General features: G+C 39.4%; 2 protein-coding genes and 1 pseudogene across 2 annotated transcripts; 2 read left to right on the top strand and 1 right to left on the bottom strand.

Annotated features, from left to right (window-relative positions):
* Nucleotides 1-2,699: 2,699 nt before the first annotated feature.
* Nucleotides 2,700-3,404, bottom strand: LOC103303484 (nascent polypeptide-associated complex subunit alpha-like; annotated as a pseudogene).
* A 12,323-nt stretch (nucleotides 3,405-15,727) lies between these two features.
* Nucleotides 15,728-16,955, top strand: LOC103303459 (hemoglobin subunit epsilon). The gene is made up of 3 exons (XM_008160461.3): nucleotides 15,728-15,819; nucleotides 15,942-16,164; nucleotides 16,827-16,955. Exons 1-3 carry the CDS (start codon nucleotides 15,728-15,730, stop codon nucleotides 16,953-16,955), a joined length of 444 nt encoding a protein of 147 aa, XP_008158683.2.
* A 6,417-nt stretch (nucleotides 16,956-23,372) lies between these two features.
* On the top strand, nucleotides 23,373-24,802 carry LOC103303460 (hemoglobin subunit epsilon-2). The gene is made up of 3 exons (XM_008160462.3): nucleotides 23,373-23,464; nucleotides 23,577-23,799; nucleotides 24,674-24,802. The coding sequence occupies exons 1-3, from the start codon at nucleotides 23,373-23,375 to the stop codon at nucleotides 24,800-24,802; spliced, it is 444 nt and encodes a 147-aa protein (XP_008158684.1).
* Nucleotides 24,803-25,793: the final 991 nt, after the last annotated feature.

Raw genomic sequence — 25,793 nt, 5'->3', positions numbered from 1 at the left:
AATACATTAGCAATACTATTTAAAATAAACAGAAATATCACTATTTCCCAGAATCTTAATCATGAAAATAAGTGAAGATAATTTTACTTAAGGTCAAAAAGCATCAAGGAAACCAAAAGAGTAAAGCTACATTTCAGGGGGAAATGAGAAATGTATAACTTTCTAAGTTGCTAGGTTCAAGATTTACACTTCAAGGTCCATCATAGAGAAAGTGTTAAATAACTGGTTTGTTCTGGACTTTATTTCCTCACCTCCCAGTGAAGATTCCTTCTATTTAATTAACATGTATATATGACTGGCTACAGCATGTCACAGTGTACACAGAGAGCAGTTAAACTGTCAATGTCCATGATGTAAGGCACCAACCAAAAGATGCCACTCAGAATGAGACCCAGTTCTGGTTCAAAGTCACCTACAACCTTTGTGAGAGAAGATGCAGACACAGTGTTTATTTATTTTTTTTTTCATTTTAAAATTATTTTTATTTTTCAATCACAGTTTACATACATTATTTTATTAATTTTAGGTGTGCATCTCAGTGATGGGACTGTGATTAGAAAGCAGTAGTGTTGCCTAACCACAGGTTGTTGTCTATATTCTCATTCTGTACAATCATACTAGAAAATGTTCCTTGGTTCCTGCATGGCAACTACAAGATTTTTTTTCTGATTTATTTTGGGCTAATGCAACACCTAATAGGACCTTTGATCCCACCTATTTCTATTGTAAGAACATAAATTCAGATGCATAATGGAAGCAGAGGAACCAATATTCGTTCTAATCAAGGCATCACAATACCAGATATCAAGCTATACTACAAAGCCACTGTTCTCAAAACTGCCTGGTTCTGGCACAAGAACAGACACATAGTCCAATGGAACAGAACAGAGAACCCAGAAATCAAACCAAGCCATTATGCTCAATTAATATTTGACAAAGGAGGCAAGAGCATATAATGGAGTCAAGATAGTCTCTTCAATAAATGGTGTTGGAAAAATTGGACAGATACATGAAAAGAAAATGAAACTAGACCACCAACTTACACCATACACAAAAACAAACTCAAAATGGCTAAAGGACTTAAATGTAAGACAGGAAACCATAAAAATATTTGAAGAAGCTACAGGCAGCAAAATAGCAGACATTTGTTGTAGCAATATCTTTACTGATACAGCTCCTAGGGCAATAGAAACTAAGGAGAAAATAAACAAATGGAACTACATCAAAATAAAAAGTTTCTGAACAATAAAAGAAACCATCAACAAAACAACAAGAAAGCCCACTGCATGGGAGAACATATTTGCCAATGTTATCTCTTATAAGGGTTTAATCTCTAAAATTTTTAGGGAACTCATACAATTTAACAAAAGGAAGATAAACAATCCAATAAAAAAAAATGGGCAGAGGACCTAAATAGACAGTTTTTAGAAGAGGGCATTCAAAAGTCCAAGAGACATATGAAAACATGCTCAAAGTCACTGATCATCTGAGAGAGGCAAATAAAATCAACAATGAGATACCATCTCACACCTGTCAGAATAGTTATCATCAACAAAAGACAAGTGCTGGAGAGGATGCGAAGAAAAAGGAACCCTCGTGCACTGCTGGTGGGAATGCAGACTGGTGCAGCCATTGTGGAGAACAGTATGGCATTTCCTCAAAAAAATTAAAAATGGAACTTCCATTTGACCCAGTAATCCCACTTCTAGGAATATATCCCAAGAAAACAGAAACACTAATTAGAAAGGATATATGCACCCTTATGTTCATAGCAGCACAATTTACAATAACTAAGATTTGGAAACAGCCTAATTGCCCATCAGCTGGTGAGTGGATTAAAAAACTGTGATACATCTACACAATGGAATAGTACGTTGCTTAAAAAAGAAGGAATTCTTATCATTTGCAACAACATGGATGGAACTGGAGAGCATTATGCTAAGTGAAATAAGCCAGTCAGAGAAAGATAAATATCACATGATCTCACTCATTTGTGGAATATAATGAACAACATAAACTGATGAACAAAAATAGAACCAGAGTCATAGAAGCATTGAACAGACTGTATAACCTATGAGGGAAGGTGAGGGGTGAGGGGTAAGAGATCAACCAAAGGACTTGTATGCATGCATATGAGCATAACCAATGAACACAGACAGTAGGGGGTGAGGGCATGTGCTGGTCGGGGAGGGGGGAGGAGATGGGGGCAGTCAACAATAAAGAATTTTTTAAAATCTAAGCAGCTCTTTTGTAGTTTCAGTGATTTATAAACCCTGTCTATAATTTTTTGATTTTAAAAATTAAAAATAAAAGAACTCTTTTGTGGTGAAGAATAACATTTGAAGTATTTTTCTTAGATAATAGTATGAAATGTGCAGTAGGATTAAAGACCTGTTTTACCTAACAACAATGTTATACAATTCTCAACATTAAGAGCACCTGAAGATAATACAATATTTGACTCCTAGGATTAGTACACATGTCATAAATTAGCTAGCAAGATTTAAGAAAATACTTGATTTATTCCTGCTAAAAACAGGTATCTTACATTTATTAAAATCCTGCACAGCACTTACAAACATATAAATGCTACTACTGGATACCCTAAGAGGTAGGAATTAATCTTTAATAAATTTCAGAGTTTGTTTTTTCATCCACAAGAAGCCATAACTTTACTAATGATAGAAACAGTACAAATTTCAAGCCAAGCTGCAGTTACTCTTTAGAAATACCAACAAAAGTTTCTCATTTTTAGACGATTGCGTCGTTAATTCCCTAACAGCACTTACAGTATCATTACTGTTTTTCTTCAGGGCTTTGACTGTCTTTGCTCTCCATACATTTGCCTGTGACATGACCAGTTCTATGTCCTTAACTTCTACACCTGTTTCATCAGCCTCTTCCTCCTCATTCTCCTCTTGTACAGTTCAAGTCTGTGTGTTTTCTTGAATGCTTGAGACAGCTTCACCTTGAACTTTGAATGTCTCAGCAGCTGCTACCTGTGCTTGCTGAGATCAATCCTTGATCTTGGTTGGCTTCCCCCAAACTACCTATATATCTGAAAGTGGGCTCTTGCAGACCTCTGGTTTTGTGATGACAAAGATAACATTCTCAGATGTCTGGATAGTGACCCTAGAGCCCTGGGAACCTGTCCAAGACCCAGTTTGGACATAGCCTTCTGTGCCTTCTCTTCACTCTGGCTCTATTTTGCTTTACTGACTGGTTCTTCATTGATTTCAGCCGCTGCCGCTGGGCTTGTTGTGGATTGCCTGTGTGGAATCTTGTTCCCTGAGCTCTGGTACTGATGCATCACTGTCAGATTCTCTTCCACACCATGTCCCAGCCTGGGGCTGTGGCACCTCCTGCTCTGTAGCAGGGACAATCTCTGTGGCTTCACTGAGCATTTTGTGTGGGGAACGTGGGACCAAAATGGAGGCAGAAAGAGAGCGAGTGTGAGCCTGACTTACCCAGAGTTTCTTTTCATTTTATTTTTTTTTAAGGCTGTAAACATTTTCCAGGTAATTTAATAGTCACCCATATAATTTTACATAGCTGAAGCATATTCAAATTCATGTTTATCATAATTTAACTAATATTCTATTGTTGAACAAAAAAGTTGTTTCCAATTTTACATCATAATAAGTAATGGTGTAAGTGAATATCCTGTTTATAAATAATACAATTTCCTCCTGATAATTTCCTCCTGATAACCTATAATTTTCTTCCGATAAAAATAATAAATAAAATTGCTATTCAAAATGTCTGAATACTTAAAAGTTTGTGTTACACACTTGTCAAATTTGTCTCCAGAAGGATCATGGACCAATTTATATTCTCACCAGTGAAGTCTGAGTTTCACTGAAGTAATATCAACAAAAGATGAAATTGATTTTATTATTTGTCATACATAATTGGCATTTGCTATTCTTTTGTTTCCTTTACTTGCTAATATGCAAAAAGTGTATTCTTATGTTCATTTGAAATTTTTAGATATTACCAGTATTTGTGACTTTTTGATTAAACTATTTCTAACTTTTGAAAATACTGTGATCATTTCTTACCATATTTATATTGTGCTACATAATGTGAATACTAAACCTTAGTACATATTGAGTATTTTAAAATTATTTTTATTAATATAATTTTATTTGTGTCACTTTCTGGTATTTGGAATTGCATAATTTATGAAGTCCAATTTCCTCATGTCCTCTTTTGTTTTATTTATCCCCTTGCTGCTATGGTTAGAAAGAATATATGGTTGACCTAAGTTTTCTAGTTATTGTATGAATTGCTATGTTATATCTTTGTCTTTAACTTATCTAAATTTAATTTTGGTTGTGAAATAATTATATTATTAAATTTATTTCATATAGAGAACACATTTTATTCAGAATTATTGTTCAATAATTCATCTTTATAAACTAAGGTTTTAATTTCTATTGTTATATTTATAATGTATATTTCTAGATTTCTGGTATTTGTTTTAAAGTCTTGAATTCTATTGATCCATATTTATACATGTAAAAACCATCCTATCTAATAAAAGAGTAATATGCAAATTGACCATCACTCCAACACACAAGATGGCCGCCTCCATGTGGTCAAAGATGGCTGCCCCCATGTGGACACAAGATGGCCACCACAAGATGGCCTTCACAGGAGGGCAGTTGTGGGAAATAAGGCCAGCAGAGGAGGGCAGTTGGGAGGGACCAGGCCTGCAGGTGAGGGCAGTTGGGGGTGACCAGGCCTGCAGGGGAGGACAATTAGGGGTGACCAGGCTGGCAGGGGACAGTAGTTAGGGGAAATCGGGCCGGCAGGGGAGGGCAGTTAGGGGTGACCAGGTTGGCAAGGGAGGGAAGTTAGGGGTGACTTGGCGAGCAGGGGAGGGCAGTTGGGGCAACCAGGCCTGCAGGGGAGGACAGTTAGGGGCAACCAGGCCTGCAGGGGAGGACAGTTAGGGGAAACCAGGCCTGTAGGGGAGGGCAGTTAAGGGCAATTGGGCTGGCAGGAGAGCAGTTAGGCAGCAATCAGGCTGGAAGGGGAGTGGTTAGGGGGTGATCAGGCTGACAGGCAGAAGCAGTTAGGGGCAATCAGGCAGGCGGGCAGGCAGGTGAGCAGTTTGAAGTCAGCAGTCCTGGATTTTGAGAGGGCAGTCAGACATCCCTCGAGGGTTCCCAGATTGGAGAGGGTGCAGGCTGGGCTAAGGGACACCCCTGTCCCCCATGCATGAATTTCGTGCACCTGGCCTCTAGTGAAATAATCAATATGTAAGAATTACTAATTAAATTAACAAAGAGGAATATAGAATATACAAAAACATACACATATAAACTTATTATAAAACTAGAGGCTTGGTGCACAAAATTTGTGCATGGGGGGGGGTGTCCCTCAGCCCAGCCTGCACCCTATTTAATCTGGGACCTCTCAAGTGATGTCAGACTGCCCCTTTAGGCCTGATCAGGCCTAAAGGGTCAGTCTGACATCCCTCTCAAAATCCAGGACTGCTGGCTTCAAACCGCTCACCTGCCTGTCTGCCTGCCTGCCTGATTGCCCCTAACTGCTACTGCCTGCCAGCCTGATAACCCCCTAACCACTCCCCTGCCAGCCTCTTTGCCCCTAACTGCCCTCCCCTGCAGGCCTGGTCATCCCAACTGCTCTCCCCTGCAGGCCTGAGTCCCCCTCAACTGCCCTTCCCTGCAGGCCTGGTTGCCCCCAACTTCCCTCCTCTGCTGGCCTGGTCACCCCTAACTGCCATCCTCTGCAGGCTTGATTGCCCCCAACTGCCCTCCCTTGCAGGCCATCTTGTGGTGGTCATCTTGTGTCCACATGGGGGCAATCATCTTTGACCACATGGGGGCAGCCATCTTGTGTGTTGGAATGGCAGTCAGTTTGCATACCATTCTTTTATTAGATAGGATTAGATAGGATAGAGGCTTAGTGCATGGGTGGGGGCCAGCTGGTTTGCCCTGAAGGGTGTCCCAGATCAGGGTGGGGGTTTCCTTGGGGCATGAGGTGGCCTGGGCAAGGAGCCTATGGTGGTTTGCAGGCTGGCCACACCCACCGACAACCCAAGAGGAGGCTCTGGTATCTGGGATTTATTTATCTTCTACAATTGAAACTTTGTAGCCTTGAGTGGAGCCAAGCCTCCTGCTTGCTCTGTGGCTGCAGCCATTTTTTCTAGGATTTATTTATCTTCTATAATTGAAACTTTGTAGCCTGGAGTGGAGGCCTGGGCCAGCCAGGGCAGGCAAAAAGCTTGGCTTCCTCCATCTCCAGGGGCAACTCAAGCCTCCTGCTCTCTCCAGCTCTGTGGCTGCCGTCATTTTTGTTGGGATTTATTTATCTTCTATCATTGAAACTTTGTAGCCTGGAGTGGAGGCCTGGGCCGGCCAGGGCAGGCGAAAAGCGTGGCTTCCTCCATTGCCGGGGAAACCCAAGCCTCCCTCCTGCTCTCTCCATGGCCACAGCCATTTTGGTTGGGTTTATTTACATATTTGCTCCTGATTGGCTGGTGGGTGTGACTTGTGGGTGTAGCAGAGGTACGGTCAATTTGCATATTGCTATTTTATTAGATAGGATTTACTTGGGTTAGCATTATTTAGTACTAGTAGGTCATTGCTTTTTTAAATATATTTTTATTGTTGATAGTATTACAGATTATCTCCTATCAGTTTCTTTTTAAAAGTCTTTTTGTTTAAGTACCTTGAGATTTTATGATACTATTTTATTAATTTTCCACTTTATAAGTAATAAATTACTATTTTTTCTGACATTTAATCTTTCTGATTTATCCTGGATAACAATGTCACTTATCTCTTTAAACTTTGGGTATTTCATTCAAGAAAGGAAGAAAATAATCATTATATTCCATAGGAGAAATACATAAAATACTTCAAAAAGAGCATCTGAGATAATTTAGTTTGAATCCACAAACCCCTAATGAAATTACACTCAGCTGACTTCAGAATCAGAATCCATAAGCTTCATACTGAGCTACAGATATGCTGTCATTCAACCTTATAACATTTTCTTAAAGTCTTTTCCTACAACCTTTAGTGATAAGAGAGCAAAGGATGAGCCAGATCCCTGGAGGCAAACCAACTCTGATCCCTAAAGCCTCTAGTAGAGGAGTTATGGGCTTTGCAATGGGTGTGAAGGTGGAGGAAGAGGATCAATACCATATGCGGAAGCCAAGAGAAGACTGGTGCCCACACTCTGAATTGGAAGGAGAATTGGACATACTCATAGGATCTGCTTCAGAGAGAGACTTGTTTCCCAAGCTCTTGGTTTTGAGAGACTTGGTTCTTGTTCACTGGGCTTTAGCAATGTCTGACCCTCATGCCCAAGGTCTAAGGAAAAGTCACTTTCCTCACACTGGATCTATAGGAAAGTTTCTTTTGAAACCTAGAGCTCTATCTCTATGGATTAAAAAACACACAAAACTTGTATTAAACTAAAGGTTATTATTTACCAAGTAGCCAACTGTTTTTTGTTTATTCATTGTTCTTCTACTTCAGTAGTCAAATATCTTCTTCTTCACCCAAGAATCCTGTCATGCTAGGCTATGTGGTCTAATCCAGGGAGTCTTCCCTAAATTTATTAAGGGAGAAAAAACTAAATAACACATGTGAAGGTGACAGCCCAGGAAAATTGGTCCATAAAGGACTGAAATTTAATTATACACATAGGATGCTTCTCCACCTTTCCTCACCACCATATCAACCAGACTTGAGTATAATAGCAGTGAATGGTAATTGAGAAAGTGACAGGTCCAGACAATGTTTCATGATGAATTCTTAGGGAAGCCCAAAGACAACAAGAGCATCAAAACAAACCAAAACAACAACAAGGACACTAGAAATTTAAAGTCTCTGGCATCTATGGCTACAGCAAACATTAAAGCATTCTCCAACTCCTAGCCTGATTAACATTGATTAATCTATTCCTTAGTTTGATCACAAATCCTGGTTTAAAATAAGTTATAAAAAGAGTATAAGTAGGACAGAAAATCAAGAAGAGCGCTCAGATTAACATCAGAGAGGAACATTGATCCCTTGCCTTCCATACATGCCCTGGCTGGGGATTGAACCCAAAACCCAGTTTTAGGCAATGAAACATCCTATTAAAAATGTAAGGACCAAGCTGTCCCTGTGGAGTAGATAAAGTATCTGTGGCCTCAAGGAATAAAGAGAGTTGAAATCCCTGTATTCAGATCCAGCCATAAACGTTGGATAATACAAGAAAGAAACCTCAAATAAGTGCAGTTTTTTTGGGTCACCACAAGTCACCCAAGCAGGGATGTAAAGAGGATTTAACTTTCTGCTGGTAGAGATTCCTGGTTTCTGAGCACTTTGTGGAGGTAGATGCAACAGGGGCCACTTCAGATGCTAGACCCCTGCAGGGGTGCACAACCAGTCTGTCCTAGGACCAAGCTTCCAAGGTGCTGTCGCTGATTGGGCAAAAGACTAAGCAGAGAAGTGGGAGCAGAGCTGCCTGAGACTCGGATCCTGGCTTCTGACACAAACCAGGACCCTGCAGCCACTGGGGACAGAGAACTGCTATCACAGCTTCAGACCAACAAACAACAAGAATCCAGACGTCCCGGCAGAATTCCGTGAGTCAAAGAGCCTACCCCCTCCCCGCAGGCGCGCAGACAGCGCCATTTTAACTGATAGATCCGCCTCTCGCCCAAGCCGCAGAGCTTTGCGCAGGGACTCACTCCCCCTCAGGGAATTTGGCGCACGCGTGCAAGCGCACAGGAGAGAATCAGCTCCCTGTTGGGGAAATCTGTCAGTGCGCACAGAGGGCACCCCTTCGGAGAATTTGGGGGAATTTGGCTTGCGGGTCACAGCTCTCCCTTCGGGGAATCTTAGTGCTTGCACGGAGGGGCTTTCCCTTTGGGGAATTTGGCGCGCAGGACAGACTCCGCCCCCCTTCCGGGACTCCGGTAGAGTGCACGGAGCCAGCTCACCTTCAGGAAATCAAGAGTGTGCGCCCTAGCCGGTTTGGCTCAGTAGAGAGAGCACACACAGGTCGCAGCTCCACTTCAGGGAATTTGGCACGCCGGACACAGCTGCCTGGGATCCCTGACTCACAGCGCATTCACACTAAGAGCCAGCGACCCCAATTGTTGGTGCATGCACACATAGGGACCCTGAGTCTCAACGAGAAACCGCACAAGGCAACAGAGACTCTGACACTCTAGTCTTGGTGCAGACACAGGGAAACTCTGACTCCTGGCACTTGCTAAGGATCTCATTTTCGGCACATACCAACAGTGTGGTGCAGACAGGGCCCCTGAATCTAAGTGTGCACACGAGACCACACGGAACACTGGGGACACTGACCCTGGGCAAGTCTGGTTTCCACCAACCAAAGGCAGCCACACGTCCTAGTGTCAGAGCACTTCAGTGAAACTCGGGTGGAGCGAAGTCCCCACAGCACACGGCCCAGGTCCACGCAAACGGAAGCTTGAGCTTTCTGGTGATAGCCAGAATGGGGAAACGAAATAACTCACAGAGGAAAGAAAATGTGGAGTCGCCAAGAAAGGAAATCAGTGAAGCTGAAGCTTGCAACATGACCGAAAAGGAGTTTAGAGTAATGGTCGTGGAATTTATACATCGGATGGATGAGAAAATCAACAACTTATGCAAGAATCAGGAAGAAATGAAAAGTGATATAGCTACAATCAAAAACACCATGGAAAGTTTCAACAGTAGACTACAAGAAGCAGAGGACCGAATTAGTGAGTTAGAAGATCAGGTACAGAAACAAGCTCAATCTCAACAGCAATTGGAGAAAAAAATTAAAAAGCAGGAGGAAAGCCTAAGGGAGCTTCGGGACAACATGAAACGAAGTAACATGCGTATAATAGGGCTGCCAGAAGGACAAGAAGAGCAGCAGGGATTAGAAAATCTATTTGAAGAAATAATGACAGAAAACTTCCCGGATATGGGAAAGATAAAAGTTACGCAAGTACAGAGAGTCCCAAGCAGGATCAACCCCAAAAGACACACACCAAGACATGTCATAATTTCAATGGCAAATATAAATGATAAAGAGAGAATCTTAAAGGCGGCAAGAGAGAGACAGAGAGTTACCTACAAAGGAACACCCATCAGATTGTCAAATGATTACTCAACAGAAACACAACAAGCTAGAAGGGAATGGACGGAGGTATACAAAGTGTTGCAAAGCAAAGGACTGAATCCAAGAATACTATATCCAGCAAGACTATCAATCAAAATTGAAGGGGAAATCAGGAGCTTTGCAGATAAAAAAAGGCTTAAGGAGTTTATTACCACCAAACCAGCAATGCAAGAATTGCTAAAGGGAATACTGTAAAAAGAAGAAATAAACAGGTAAGAAGGAATATAGACACAAAAATAGATATGACCACAAACAAATACCTTTCAGTAATATCTTTAAATGTAAATGGACTAAATGCTCCAATCAAAAGATATCGAGTAGCTGAATGGATAAAAAAACACGACCCATATATATGCTGTCTACAAGAGACCCACCTCAGAACAAGAGACTCACACAGATTGAAAGTGAAGGGATGGAAAAATATCTTTCAGGCAAATGGAAATGAAAAAAAAGCTGGGGTAGCAATACTTATATCTGACAAAATAGACCTCAAAGTAAATGCCATAACAAGAGATAAAGAAGGCCACTTCATAATACTAAAGGGAGAAATCCAACAAGAAGAAATAATTCTGGTAAACATATATGCTCCCAATATAGGAGCACCCAAATACATAAAAAAACTCCTGGAAGATTTCAAGGGAGAGATTAATAGTAATACAATCATAGTAGGAGACTTTAATACCCCACTATCACCACTGGACAAATCCTCTAAACAAAAAATCAGCAAAGAAACAGCAATCCTAAATGAATCACTAGACCAGATGGAATTAATTGACATCTTTAGAACATTTCACCCCAAAGCCACAGAATATACATTCTTCTCAAGTGCACATGGGTCATTTTCAAAGATAGACCATATGCTGGGTCACAGGCAAAGTCTCTTCAAATTCAAGAAGATAGAAATTATATCAAGCGTCTTCTCAGATCACAGTGGCATAAAACTGGAAATCAACTACAATAAATACAATCCAAAGAAATCAAACACTTGGAGACTAAACAGCATGCTATTAAACCATGACTGGGTCACCAGAGAGATCAAGGAAGAAATGAAAAACATCATGGCAACAAATGACAATGAAAACACAACAATCCAAAATCTTTGGGACACAACGAAAGCAGTCTTGAGAGGGAAGTTCATAGCTCTACAAGCCTATTGCAAAAAACAAGAATCAATGGTAATAAATTACTTAACCCTACAACTCAAAGAGCTAGAAAAAGAGCAGCAAGAAAAGCCCAGTGTAACCAGAAGGAAGGAAATAACAAAGATCAGAGCGGAGATAAATGACATAGAGACCAAAGAAACAATACGAAAGATCAACAAAACCAAGAGCTGGTTCTTTGAAAAGATAAACAAGATTGATGGACCTCTAGCCAGGCTCACCAAGAAGCAAAGAGAGAGGACCCAAATAAACAAAATCAGAAATGAAAGAGGTGAAATAACAACAGACCCCGCTGAGATACAAAGGATTGTTACAAAATACTACGAACAACTCTATTCCAACAAACTGGACAACCTGGAGGAAATGGACATATTCCTAGAAAAATATAACCTTCCTAAAATCAATCAAGAAGAATCTAAAGAGCTCAATAGGCCAATAACTATGGACGAAATTGAAGCAGTCATCAAGAAGCTTCCGGCAAACAAAAGCCCGGGGCCTGATGGCTTCACAGGAGAGTTTTACCAAACATTCAAGGAAGAACTAAAACCTATCCTCCTCAGACTATTTCAAAAAATTCAAGAGGAAGGAACACTTCCAAGCTCCTTCTATGAAGCCAGCATCACCCTAATACCAAAACCAGATAAAGACAACACAATGAAAGAGAATTACAGGCCAATATCCCTCATGAACATAGATGCCAAAATCCTCAACAAAATTCTAGCAAATCGGCTCCAGCAGTACATCAGAAAGATCATACACCATGACCAAGTAGGATTTATCCCAGGAATGCAAGGATGGTATAATATCCGCAAATCAATAAACGTGATACATCACATAAACAAATTGAGAGATAAAAATCACATAGTCATATCAATTGATGCAGAAAAAGCATTTGACAAAATCCAACACCCTTTCTTGATAAAAACTCTCAACAAGGTGGGAATAGAAGGCTCATACCTCAACATAATAAAAGCTATATATGATAAACCCACAGCAAACATCATACTCAATGGACAAAAACTAAAAACATTTCCCCTAAGAACAGGAACAAGACAGGGATGCCCACTCTCACCACTCCTGTTTGACATAGTACTGGAAGTATTAGCCATTGCAATTAGACAAGAAGAAGAAATAAAAGGCATCCAAATTGGAAAAGAACAAGTAAAGCTGTCTTTATTTGCAGACGACATGATATTGTACATAAAAAATCCGAAAGACTCCGTCAAAAAACTAATAGACTTAATAAATGAATTTGGCAATGTAGCAGGATACAAAATTAACGCCAAGAAATCTATGGCCTTTCTATACACCAATAGTGAACTTACAGACAGAGAGACTAAAAAGGCAATTCCATTTACCATCGCACCAAAAAAATTAAGATACCTAGGAATAAACTTAACTAAGGAGGTAAAAGACCTATACACGGAAAACTACAGGACACTGAAAAAAGAGATAGAGGAAGACGTAAACAGATGGAAGAACATACCATGTTCATGGATTGGTAGAATCAACATCATTAAAATGTCCATACTACCCAAAGCAATCTATAGATTCAATGCACTCCCCATTAAAATACCAATGGCATATTTCACCGACCTTGAAAGAACTCTCCAAAAATTCATCTGGAATAAAAAAAGACCCCGCATAGCCACAGCAATCCTGCGAAAGAAGAATAAAGTAGGAGGGATCTCAATACCAGATTTCAAGCTGTATTACAAAGCCACTGTTCTCAAAACAGCCTGGTACTGGCACAAGAACAGACATATAGATCAGTGGAACAGAATAGAGAATCCAGATATTGACCCAAACCACTATGCTCAATTAATATTTGACAAAGGAGGCATGAACATACAATGGAGTCAAGACAGTCTCTTCAATAAATGGTGTTGGGAAAATTGGACAGATACATGCAAAAAAATGAAGCTTGATCACCAACTTACGCCATACACAAAAATAAACTCAAAATGGATACAGGACTTAAACATAAGACGGGAAACCATAAAAATACTAGAGCAATCCACAGGTAGCAAAATCTCAGACATATGCCAAAAGAAATTCTTCACTGACACTGCCCCTAGGGCAATGGAAGCTAAAGAGAAAATTAACAAATGGGACTACATCAAAATAAAAAGCTTTTTCACAGCAAAAGAAACCATTAACAAAACAACAAGAAGGCCTACTGCATGGGAGAACATATTTGCAAATGGCATCACTGATAAAGGTTTGATCTCCAACATCTACATGCAACTTATACAACTTAATAAAAGGAAGATAAATGATCCAATAAAGAAATGGGCAACAGACCTAAATAGAAGCTTTTCAAAAGAAGACAGAAGGAAGGCCAAGAGACACATGAAAACATGCTCAACATCACTAATTATCCGAGAGATGCAAATCAAAACAACAATGCGGTACCATCTCACACCTGTCAGAATGGCTATCATCAACAAATCAACAAACGACAAGTGTTGGCGAGGATGCGGAGAAAAAGGAACCCTCGTGCACTGCTGGTGGGAATGCAGACTGGTGCAGCCACTGTGGAGAACAGTATGGAGCTTCCTCAAAAAACTGAAAATGGAACTCCCATTTGACCCAGTAATCCCACTCCTGGGAATATATCCGAAGAAACTAGAAACACCAATCAGAAAGGATATATGCACCCCTATGTTCATAGCAGCACAATTCACCATAGCTAAGATTTGGAAACAGCCTAGGTGCCCGTCAGCAGATGACTGGATCAGAAAACTGTGGTACATCTACACAATGGAATACTATGCTGCCATAAAAAAGAAGGAATTCTCATCTTTTGCAGCAACCTGGATGGAATTGGAGAACATTATGCTAAGTGAAATAAGCCAGTCAATGAAAGAAAAATACCACATGATCCCACTCATTTAGGGATAGTAAAGATCAGTATAAAGTGATGAACAAAAGATAGATACAGAGACAGTAAAGCATCAAACAGACTTTCAAATTACAGAGGGAAAGTTAGGGAGAGGTGGGGGAGTTATGAAATCAAACGAAGGACTTGTATGCATGCATATAAGCATAAACAATGGACGCAAAACTCTGGGGGGGAGGGCATGTGTGGGTGTGGGGTGGGGGGGTAATGGTAAGATATGTACACATATAATACCTCAATAAAAAATATTAAAAAAAAAAAAAAATTAAAAAAAAAAAAAAAAAAAAAAGAAGAGCGCTCAGAGCAATATCCCCAAAGTAGCCAGTTTCTTCTACAGTCACAGAGAAATAGACAGAGAGAAGGTTCCTGGGAAGCATGGAATATAAGTTTATATTGTCATTCTTCTCTGTGAAATCACCCTCAGGTATTGTACTTTGGTATTAAGGTCATAGTCCTATTGTGGATCCCTTACTACTCTCTTCAGGTTCTTGAAGTTACCATATATGTGTTTTGTCTCTCTTGGAAAACTAAGATGCAGAGAGTTTTAAATTACTTCTTAAGGGAGATAGAACTGGCTGAGATTCTATGTCAATTATATTTTTTAATCCTTACCTGAGAATATGTTTTTATTGATTTTTGAGACAGAGAGTGAGAAAAACTGATTGGTTGCTTCCTGCAAGTGCCCAATGCAGGAACAAACTAAAAACATGACCTGGAATCAAACCCACAACGTTTTGATGTGGGTTTGGTTCCTGAGACATCCTTCTTTTGTGAGGAGGAGGAGGCTATCACTAATGCGTGGAGCAAAGTAAATGTGGAAGAAGCTGAAGGTGAAGTGCTGGGAAGGTAGGAACTGGGATTCAATGCATGAGTGAGGATGATGAATATGAACCTTGACATTTGATCAGGAAAGTTGTTTAAGATTTTTGAGTCTTTGATTTCCCGTCTGCTAATAGTTCCATAACATGTTCCCTGACCTAGAATCAAACCCACAACCTTTTGATCTCTGGGACGATGCTCCAATGAACTGAGCTACCCAGTCACGGCTGTATTTTTTTTTTTTTTTTGAGACCCTGTATTTGTCCTTGTCACTATCCTTAACACAAATATTGAGCTGTTTTGGCTGGAACTCTCTCCCTATCTTGGGTTTAGTGCCTCTCTATGGATCTTACTTGGAGAAGGAGACGGGGAGAGATAAACGCCATCCTGGAAAATGACATGGGGAGACAAAAGGGGGAATGGATAAAAAATTGTGCTGAGAATGAAAAGGGAGACAACAAAAAAAGACTGTCCCAAGAACCACGTTATAAACCAGAGTGCACTCTGCATTGCTGACCCTTTTCTGGCCTGACTCCACCCCCAAGTAACAGCTCAGCCTTAACCAATGAGTTCCAAGTAGTAGGGGAAACAAGGGGCCAGAGGGTGAGCAGTAAAGAATAAAAGGCTACCCCTTCCAGCAGCAGACATATGTGCTTTTGACACCTCTGTGATCTCCATAAGCTCTCAGACCGGCATCATGGTGCATTTTACTGGTGAGGAGAAGACTGCAGTCACTAATGTGTGGAGCAAAGTAAATGTGGAAGAGATTGGAGGCGAAGTGCTGGGCAGGTAGGAACTGGGATTCAATGCATGGGTGAGGATGGTGAATATGAGCCTTGAAAATTGATCAGGAAAGTTGTTTAAGATTTTTGAGTCTTTGATTTCCCATATGCTATGGTTCCATTCTTTAGGCTCCTGGTTGTCTACCCCTGGACCCAGAGGTTCTTTGACAACTTTGGCAACCTGTCCTCTTCTTCTGCCATAATGGGCAACCCCAAGGTCAAAGCTCATGGCAAGAAGGTGTTGACTTCCTTTGGAGATGCTATTAAGAACATGGACAACCTCAAGAGTGCCTTTGCTAAGCTGAGTGAGCTGCATTGCGACAAACTGCATGTGGATCCTGAGAATTTCAGGGTGAGTTCAGAGAATGTTCATGTGCTTTATTTTCTTATTTAACTTTTGGGATTATAATGGAAATTGAGTCTTTGGGAAAACTAACAAAGATCTCATAAATTATGGGTCACAGGGTCAGGAGGGCAGGGCTCCAGTGGGCATAACCAGGGCCACCTTGATTCAGAACTAGTGACATTAAAGAGTGATGAATAGCCTGAGTTTGCTTTAATCTTTTCAGAAACTCTTGTCAGAACTGTGTTTATCTTAGGGAATAATATTAGAGAATAGCAAACTTGTTTAAGGAGGAAAGGAATTTGGCTTTTGGTAGGTAAAGTTCTACCTCAGGGAAGGAGAAATGCATTAATTTATGTGGTCCCTGATGATTGACATTTAGGAAGAGATTTTGGAGAAAGATTTTTAGACAGAACGTTTCAAAAATACAAGTTGTCTAAATATGTTCAGTTACTTGTTAGTATTGTGACCAAGTGGAGGCTTGTTTTGGCAGTTTCTGGAGACTTGAACTAAACTCACTTTGAGAACCCATGCACAAGCACAACCCATAAGGAGTTTAATGTTCAGTGTTGGAAGGGAGTTTTGGTTTTAAGCCATTCTTTTTTTCTACAATTTGTGTTGGAAATTTCTGCTCAACATGCTTCTTTGTCATTTTGTCTTTTACCTAACAGCTCCTGGGCAATGTGATGGTGATTATTCTGGCTTCTCATTTTGGCAAGGAATTTACCCCTGATGTGCAGGCTGCTTGGCAGAAACTGGTGGCTGGTGTTGCCAATGCCATGGCCCACAAGTACCACTGAGTCCTCTTTCCAGTTCACCAGTGCCCATTTGTGTCCCCATTACCTTTCTTCTGCAAATGGGAACTGAGGTTTTGTCTTGACAGCACAAATTCTGTTTAATAAAGTACATTCTATTCCATAATCAGAATTTATATTGTATCTTTTACTCTTGTGTTAAAGGAGCAAAGGTTCATTGGCTAAGGGGTGGGGAGAGACATAATAAGAAACAGCTCTTTTGAGAAGTGTGCATTGTGGGAGGATTCTAGAGTGTCTGTGAGGATGGCAAGATGGGTAAAAGTTTTCTGGGGTTGGGAAATGGTTAATTACGTGAGCATGCACTTACAGTGCAGTGTGACAAAATCTTACATATAGGGGAAAGAAGGAGGTTTAAGCAGTGCCTAAAAAAAAAACAAAGTAGACTTGTGATACATGTCAGAGTTCAGACTTTGGATGGTGGGCACACAGTACAATATGCAGATGATGTATTATAGAATTGTGTACTTGGAACATATATAATCTTATCAACTAATGTCATTCCAATACATTTAATAAAAATTAAAAAGACAAAAAAAGAAACAAAGAAAAAAATGTTGTAGGGATCCAGGTCTAGGCTTGGGTTACTATTTCAATTCACTCTAACATGAATTTTGAGTCACCTAACTTGTCATATGTCTGTTGAGATAGAATTGGAGATAAAAGGTGGGTTGAGGAAGGGCTGGGAACTTTCCAGAAAAAGTCTCTATTAATCAACAATAGCCTTCACTTTCTTGAAGGGTTTCACTTTCTCACTGGGGAGCCAACGCTAAGACACATGAAATCATTGTGCATTATCTTCTGGTTGAATGTAACATACACAAAAATAAAGTTAGAATTAGGATATTGTGTAAATTTTAAGGGGAAATAATGCCCAAAACTTCATGTAGGATATACAATAATAACAAAGACTCAGAGTCTAAACCAGTAAGCTAGGGCTTGGTGACTTGCATGAAAATGTCTATCTGGAACTAGAGGAGAGAGTACACATAGGTAGAGTATTAGGAAAGACTAAGTAATGGGAGGCCATAAATAAATAAATAAATAAATAAATAAATAAAGTTATTAGCTTTTCTTTTCTTTTTTTTACTATTGCTATAGCAAGAGTAAACAATAAATATTCTTAGAATTTTAAATGACTCAAGTAATAATATTGGGAGGGGAGATGCTTAATGCACACAAATATAAATTCACAATTGCAGGGACTAGACATGGATTATAATTCAGGGGACTTGACATAATGGGCTAAACCCAAGAAGAGCAGTGAGGTCTGCAAAAAGTAAAGAATGAGCAAAGATAGAGTAAGAAGACATGGTACCTGATTGACTCGGGTAGATGGGAAGGAAGGAGGTAATGGTAGATGACTGAAAGCTCTCAGCCCCGTAAATCTAACAAGAAGAGGCCATGCACTCACCTGTGGATCCTAGGGTAGGAGTGGCATTAATGAAATCACTTTTGGAGGAGTTACTGCTAGTTTGCTCAAGAAGACTTGACCTTCAGTCCTTGAGTCAAATTCTCACTTAAAGGCTTGAGAACCTTCACACTCTATAAGTTTGAGTGTCATTTCTTGGTAAATTTAACTCTTGTGGGCATTTCATTGCCTCCACACAGTGATCAGAACTTACCCTATGAATTACCTTCTAATTTCACCTTATGTCTCCACAATAAGGATGAGAGACCCTCAGGGATTTATAGTAGTTATAGGCTGTCAACAGCACTGGTCTTTCTAAGCCCTATGGCCTCTCATTATGCCCCTAAACAGAGTAAACAGAGGCTACTCATGGCACTAGACATTTTTACCCAGTCAACTAATGAAAGCTACGTACACTTTTAATCAACCAACCTCTTATCTTTCTTACCCCTCATCTATTATTCTGAATCTGAATAATAGGGGTCAAGGATGTTGATGATGGAGTGGTGGGTTGAAGATACATTCTTTATCCCTTAGGGTCCTGAATTTAGATCTAGATTTTGTCAGTTTAACATAATTGAAAACAGCTTTATAATTAACACATAGGGACACACACAGCTGCATACTGGCAGGGCTGGATGACTCAGCTCTTTAATAGATGAAAGGATAACTACTCATTGTTGGTAGGCAATAAATACACCTGAGCAAAATAAATTTGTGGTGAACAGAATAGTCTTGTAATAATAAACTAGCAAAGAATACAAAGGGTTTTCAGAATATGTCATTATCAGGATTAAAATTCCATAATGGCTTTTCACTCCTTACCACTGAAGACAAGTTCTACATTATTTGGTTTATGCTTTCTCTGTGACAATACTTCAGGCCATTCTCACCTTTACTATGCACATATCTACCACATTTGCCTATTATTTATATTTCTTGCATATCACATGTTTGCTTACCTTCCTCAGAGGTTTGGATTTACTATTACAACTTTCAGACTTTCTATCCCAATATTTTTCCATGGCAGATTCCTTTTTTTTTTTTTTTTTAATATTCTGGCCCCAGTTCAAATACTACCTCCTTAGAGAGACTATTCCTGATGTAATTATGCCCCTCTCTCATTAAATCCAATATCAATTTTCTTCAGACAAATAATCTTTGAAATTATTTTGTTGATGGCTTATTTATCCATTTTCTATATCTTCCATCTATAAATTATTAATCTTAAAGAAAAAGTTATTTTCTCTTCCTCATTTATCTTAAGTCCCCTGTATTTGGAACAATTATGATGTGCACTTATTCAACAAATATTGAATAAATGCTTGAGAACACATGAGAATGAATGTTTTAAAAAACATGGATGTCTCTTGTAAAGAAATAACTTATAAGGTGAGGATTTATGCAATGTCAGAAGCAATGACATGGAGGAAATGGAAAGATCAGACAGCTATAGACAAGAAAACATTTTGGAAGGTATTGCCTCAAAAGTATAAGATAAAAGCAAGAGTTATAGATGATTTTTGATTCATTGGGTTTCTGGAAAAATGGGAAGATTGTTTGCAGACATGAGGGTTCTTAAAAATTCATTAGTCTGAGGAGGAGTAAGATTCACACTACCTGACAAGTTAGAGGATTTGAAGATAGAGGTACCCTGCAATAAAAATTCACAGGTAACTGTTTAATCTGCTCTTTCATATTATTATGAGGTCTGGCCGCAGGGGCAAATAATCAAGCCAGATTTCCAAAGCTTCAGGCACCATGCTTTAGCAAGGGATGGATGGATTTCCTCACTGTGCTCCAGATTGTCTCTTTTTTTCCTCCACTTCACTGATCTCTGATCTTAAAGAGAAGCCTCTCGGTTTTGCCTTAAATTCTTATCTGTCTTTCACATGAAGTCTTCCCCATTTCCCTAAGAACAGATAACAACCTCACAACTATGTCAAGTAGACTGACAGGATTACTTCTCTAATAGCAGAAATTCAGTTCTAATGTATTGGGTTGAGCACTTAAAATTTTAGAGCACTCTGTAAATACACATGGAAGTAGATTTTTAAGGGTTATTTTGTAAAGGATTTATTTCAGAGAAAAACAAACAAAGCAGGGCCATAAAATAAATATACATTTGGGTCATACATTTAGAAGGAACATACACTTGGGAATTCTTCAAGTTAAAGATATAGGAGAGTTCTGATGGGAGAAATGGGTATGATGGGACAAGAACTCCTCAGAACCAAACAATTATGTTGGCCCATGTAAAGACTTCAGGGTAGGCAAGGGATCTGGATATAGGCAGATTACCAATGTGGGGATCTGGCAGAGAAAAATTAACTGAGGTGTTAATATGGTAAGGTCCAGGATACATTTCTAATTCCCTTTTGCTTTTAGAAACACATTTTCTAAAAGCCACTGGTTTGTTACGAGCCCTTATGAGGATAAATTAGAATGGGAGAGGTTGGAGGTCAGAGGAAGGGATGACTCTTTTCAAAGTCAACTCCAAAGAACTGCTCCTGGGCTTTATTAAAAACTTTATGGTGTAAGTGGTGAGATCTGCCTTGATAAACTGATTGCATTGCCACCAGGAGAGAGACAGTGCCCGTGTGTAGATTGATTATAGCATTACGAGGAAGAGAGGTCCTTATAAACTGTTCATAGAGATGGGGATTTATGTGGGGAAATGAAACAGAAGGAGCTCAGAATCCAGCTCAGAGGAACAGATAAGCACTGTGAGAGCAAAAAGAAAAGGAAATAAATTGCACACAATAGTTGGAAAGGACAAATCTCAGGGGTATTTGTATGACTAGATGTTAATACCTGTTTTAGGCAATAGTGCAAAGTGGTGGACAGGAAAGTTAGAAAGATGAGTCTGGCTGTGCTGAGTAGATTAGAGACCATAATAATATCAGGTTTACAAATCTCTACTGATTTCTCATGCCTTAGAGTGTAATATCCACTCTAACCTGTGCCCATCTCTCCATCTTTGCTTCCTCCAACTCTTCCCGTAATGTATTTTACTTCGACCTTGTAATGCCTTTCTCTAAATGAAATTCCAAGTTTTTTTTCTGGTTTTGTTTTTTCTTCCTTCTTTCTTTCATTTTTTTTTTCTCTCCAGCCTCAGAGATTTTCACTTGCTCTTCCTGATGCCAGGAACTTGTTTCTTAAAACTGTTTACACCTGGCTTCATCTTGTCATTAAGGACTCACTTCGGATGTAAGTTTAGGACATCTTTCCTTATATTATGTTTCTGTAGTCACTTGCTACCATGCCATCAGATGCCTTTTTTGCCTGTCATAAAACACCATCTGAAATTTTTTATTCATTTACTTGTTTAATTATTGTGTCAGTCTTCTCTGCCTACTAGAATGTGAGTATCTTGGGACTTGATCAACTGTCTTGTTCTCCCAAGATTTCCAGTGTTGAAAACAATACCTGGCATGATTAAACCTCAATAAATATTTGATTTTTTAAAATAAATGATGAGTGATTGGAAAATATTAGGTGTTTGTGATGATGATATAGCATTGATGTGATAAACATTTAGATGACAGATGGAGCGGGGAGATGGGAATATATTGGAAATGTGGAACAGCAATGAGCAAGAAAGAATAAAAAAATCTGTGCAAGTGATTGTCTAAAGAGGGTGAAAGAAAAGCAGGAGTTAGAAGTAACTGCCAGAATCACTGTCTGGTTTTCTGGAAAGACAGGAGTAGGCTATTCACCAGCATTCAAAGTTGAAGATGCCCCTGAGTCTTAGGGATTTCAGTGCACATACACTGTTGGAGGTGAGCATTGGCCCAAGCCCACAACTAAGTAAAAGTAAGATTTCTTGCAGTGGTCAAAATTTTCATTTCTTTCTTTTATGTCATTGGCCTCTTCTCTTGAAGAAAATCCTTTTGGGATTGATTCAAACTCTTTTCTTTATATCTCTGTTCCAAAGTACTCACATCAATAGAGCTTGGCACTGAGAGATCACATATAATCAAGGTTGTCATGGTAAACTAGCTTTTGTCCCTTAGTAATTCTTTTCCACATTGAAGTCTTTTCCAAGTTGAAGAGATGAAAGTCTATTACTATATCAAGTGGACAGAAAGGATTTCTCTTGTAAAAACAAAACCTCAGCTCTAATATATTGGGTTGAACTCTTTAGATTTTAAAATAACTCTGTAAAAACACATGTATTGATTTTTACATGTGTTTCCAGCATGTGCTAGGGGCAAATCCCTTAAACCATAGCCACTTCCATGGAGTCCTCTAATGCTCTAGTCATTGAACACAGGAGTCCCCATATCCCCCAACACTTGATTGTGTATGTTCTGACACAAATGAGTAGATACATGGTATAGGCCAGATACACTTGTCCATAGAATCAGAGTGAAATAAATTTGCACAGACAATTGCATATATTATTAATAGAACTAAACAACAATAGGGAAATGTTCAATTCTTCTCTAAATTATCCAGTTCTGACCTGTCCTGTTTCTAAGCTGATGCTGGATTAGGGCTGTTCTGTTTATAAGAACTATAAAAGTATGAACCTTATCTAAGCTTTAGAAAAATTGGTAACCTAGTTGAACTGTGGCTTATTCCATACCCTAGGTGGACAACAGAATGATGGCTTGCAAACACCTGACACAATGTCCAACAGATTTCTAATTCTTACCCTTCCTGATTTTAGTCATGCCTCATGGTCAGCCTAGAGGTCACCAGGGATAGTGGTGGTGGGGAGCTTGAGATATGAGTTGCATAGTAGAAGCAGGGGAAAGAACAGCAGAATCCCTCTGATAGAGCCACCTAACACTATCAGTGACACAAATGTCCACCTTTCCTTGTCCCCACCCCTGGTGGTGACAATGCACCCTTGACCAATAGTCTCATTTCATTGGAAGAAACAAGGGGCTGGGAGCCAAAGATGAGGAATAAAAGGCCAGACAGAGAAGCAGCAGTACAGACTTGCTTCTGGCTCATCTGTGATCAACAGAAAGCTCCAAGACACCATGGTGCATTTTACTGCTGAGGAGAAGGCTGCTGTTGCTAGTCTTTGGGCCAAGGTGAATGTAGAGGTGGCTGGAGGTGAGGTCCTGGGAAGGTAAGTACTGGAAATGAGGAAAGAGGCAGAAAGCATTTCTGAAAGAGAAATTGATCAGGTCTCTTAAATATTCTGACTTCCCATCTGGTCTATGACTGTGTTCATCCCATAGGCTTCTAGTTGTCTACCCCTGGACTCAGAGGTTCTTTGACACTTTTGGCAACTTATCCTCTGAAACTGCAATAATGGGCAACCCCAAGGTCAGGGCCCATGGCAAGAAGGTGCTGACCTCCTTTGGAAATGCTGTTAAGCATATGGATGACCTCAAGAGCACCTATTCTCAGCTGAGTGAGCTGCACTGTGACAGACTGCATGTGGATCCTGAGAACTTCAAGGTGAGTTCTGAGCATGCTTGTATTTTGTTCTTTTGTCCTTGTTTTTTGTGTCATGCATACATTAGGAAACATAGGCATTTAAGTCTTATCCTATAGGTAATTGTAGAAATAAATATTTCAGGGAAGAGCAAGATTTTGGTAGTTAAGTAGTTTCAAAAGTAAGACCAAGTAGAGTAATGAGTATGACTAGGAGAGAAACTGGTCTAATATTAAAAAAAAAAAAAAAAAACACCTATATATTGTTGTGAAGAGCATTGGCCAAAACTGAACTAAATGTTTTTGGCTTAGAGAATACAAATTGAGCCAGGTAGAAAGCATCTTGCCTTGGTTAATTTAAATTTTCTATAAAAATGGATGATTATATCATTGCATGGTTCTTGATGATAGAACCAGAACTATGCAGGGCAAAGTAAGAGCAATCTTTTCAATGAATGGCTGTGTCCCTTACCACTCCCTATTAGCAATGATGAAATGCTGTTGTATACACAGCACAGCATTCTTTGTCATATGAGTATGTAAATAATTTACACATATGTAATATCTAGGGACTTAGATTGCTCATATTGCAGCACTATAATCATACTTTAATAAAAAAGAAAGATTCTCTAAAGAAAAGAAGCATTTCATAGCAATATCACAGCAATGCTCTAGGGTGATGAATTGGCAGAACAAATAAGAGAAGCATTGAACTCAATAGCAGTACACCACTGGGAATCATATTGAAGCCAACATCAAGCCCATAATGATGCACTTGTGTGGGATCACAACCCTGAAAGTTGCTCAAACTCTTATCAGAAAGGAAATGGGTATTGTCCATATTGAAGTCTTCTGTTTACTATATGCTAATTTCCTTTTACCTCCAATCTCTCCCCAGCTCCTAGGCAATATGATATTGGTTGTCTTGGCAACACAATTCGGCAGGGAGTTTACCCCCCAGATGCAGGCTGCCTGGCAGAAGCTGACAACTGCTGTGGCTAATGCTCTGGCCTACAAGTACCACTGAGTCACCTGTCCAACTCTGCGAGTGCCTACGGGAGGGTCCTATATTCCAAGAGTTCACCTCCTGAAAAATGGGAGCAATGCTTTTGCCTCTACATTTAACTCCTATATGTTAAAAATAAAATAAAAATTATGCTCTATAAGGAATATCCTTGTTTATTCTTTCTGTTTGTCTTTTATGTTGATTCAGCTAAAATAAAGCACTCTTATGAGAATGAGAGTATTAGATAGGTAGTTGGGGGATGATAGAGAAGAAACTCTTGGAGGCTCTATAAGATAAGAGTGGCTCCAATGGAGCAGTTACTTCTAGGAAGAGAAAGTAGGTTCTTGAATTGGACAATGTCTTTAGAAAAAGGGATAGAATAGAGGTACTCTTAAGCATAGAATGCAATGATTGATTGTGAGTAGGGCATGCTAGGACTTAGTATGTGTCCCATGTATGTTATTATTTGTATAAATTCATAATAGACCTCTTTTTAAAGCTATAGTTCACTTCCATTTAACATAAGAAACATTTTTATCAGCTGTAATGCAGTGAAGTTGGAGCATCCCACAGACCCAGTCAAGGGCCATGCTATAAAATTTCCCTGAGTGTCTTCAATAGTAATAATGGAAGAACCATCCCTAAGGCATAGAGACTGACTTCCTTGGTTTTAATCTGTTTCACATCACTATTTAATGGAATATATTTCTAATTCCATTAAGCCTTTGATGGAGATAAAAGTTCATTTATGTGGAAAAATGATAAATCCAAGAGCCATCATGCCAGGCATAAGTAACAGATGTGAAATTTGCCCTTTAAATACAGTGGGATGGCATAAAATTAGAGAAGTTATGAGAGACACTGGTAAAATCAGGACTAGATGCTATTGGTAGAAACAAACAAACAAACAAACAAATAAATAAAAAAACAAGTTCAGTTTTTTTTTTTTTTTTTTTTTTTTTTTTTTTTTTGCACAGGAGAGGGACATAAAAATAGGGAATTTGTGGGAAAC

The sequence above is a fragment of the Eptesicus fuscus genome, chromosome 13, assembly GCF_027574615.1.
Source record: "Eptesicus fuscus isolate TK198812 chromosome 13, DD_ASM_mEF_20220401, whole genome shotgun sequence".
NCBI lineage: Eukaryota > Metazoa > Chordata > Mammalia > Chiroptera > Vespertilionidae > Eptesicus > Eptesicus fuscus.
Note: the sequence above shows the minus strand (reverse complement) of the source record. Positions and strands in the feature narration are given on the sequence as shown.

Coding starts and splice junctions, on each gene's coding strand:
- LOC103303459 (XM_008160461.3), top strand. CDS start 15,728: ATGGTGCATTTTACTGGTGAGGAGAAGACTGCAGTCACTAATGTGTGG. Junction 15,820..15,941: donor GGAGGCGAAGTGCTGGGCAG/GTAGGAACTGGG, acceptor TCCATTCTTTAG/GCTCCTGGTTGTCTACCCCT. Junction 16,165..16,826: donor TGGATCCTGAGAATTTCAGG/GTGAGTTCAGAG, acceptor TTTACCTAACAG/CTCCTGGGCAATGTGATGGT.
- LOC103303460 (XM_008160462.3), top strand. CDS start 23,373: ATGGTGCATTTTACTGCTGAGGAGAAGGCTGCTGTTGCTAGTCTTTGG. Junction 23,465..23,576: donor GGAGGTGAGGTCCTGGGAAG/GTAAGTACTGGA, acceptor TTCATCCCATAG/GCTTCTAGTTGTCTACCCCT. Junction 23,800..24,673: donor TGGATCCTGAGAACTTCAAG/GTGAGTTCTGAG, acceptor ATCTCTCCCCAG/CTCCTAGGCAATATGATATT.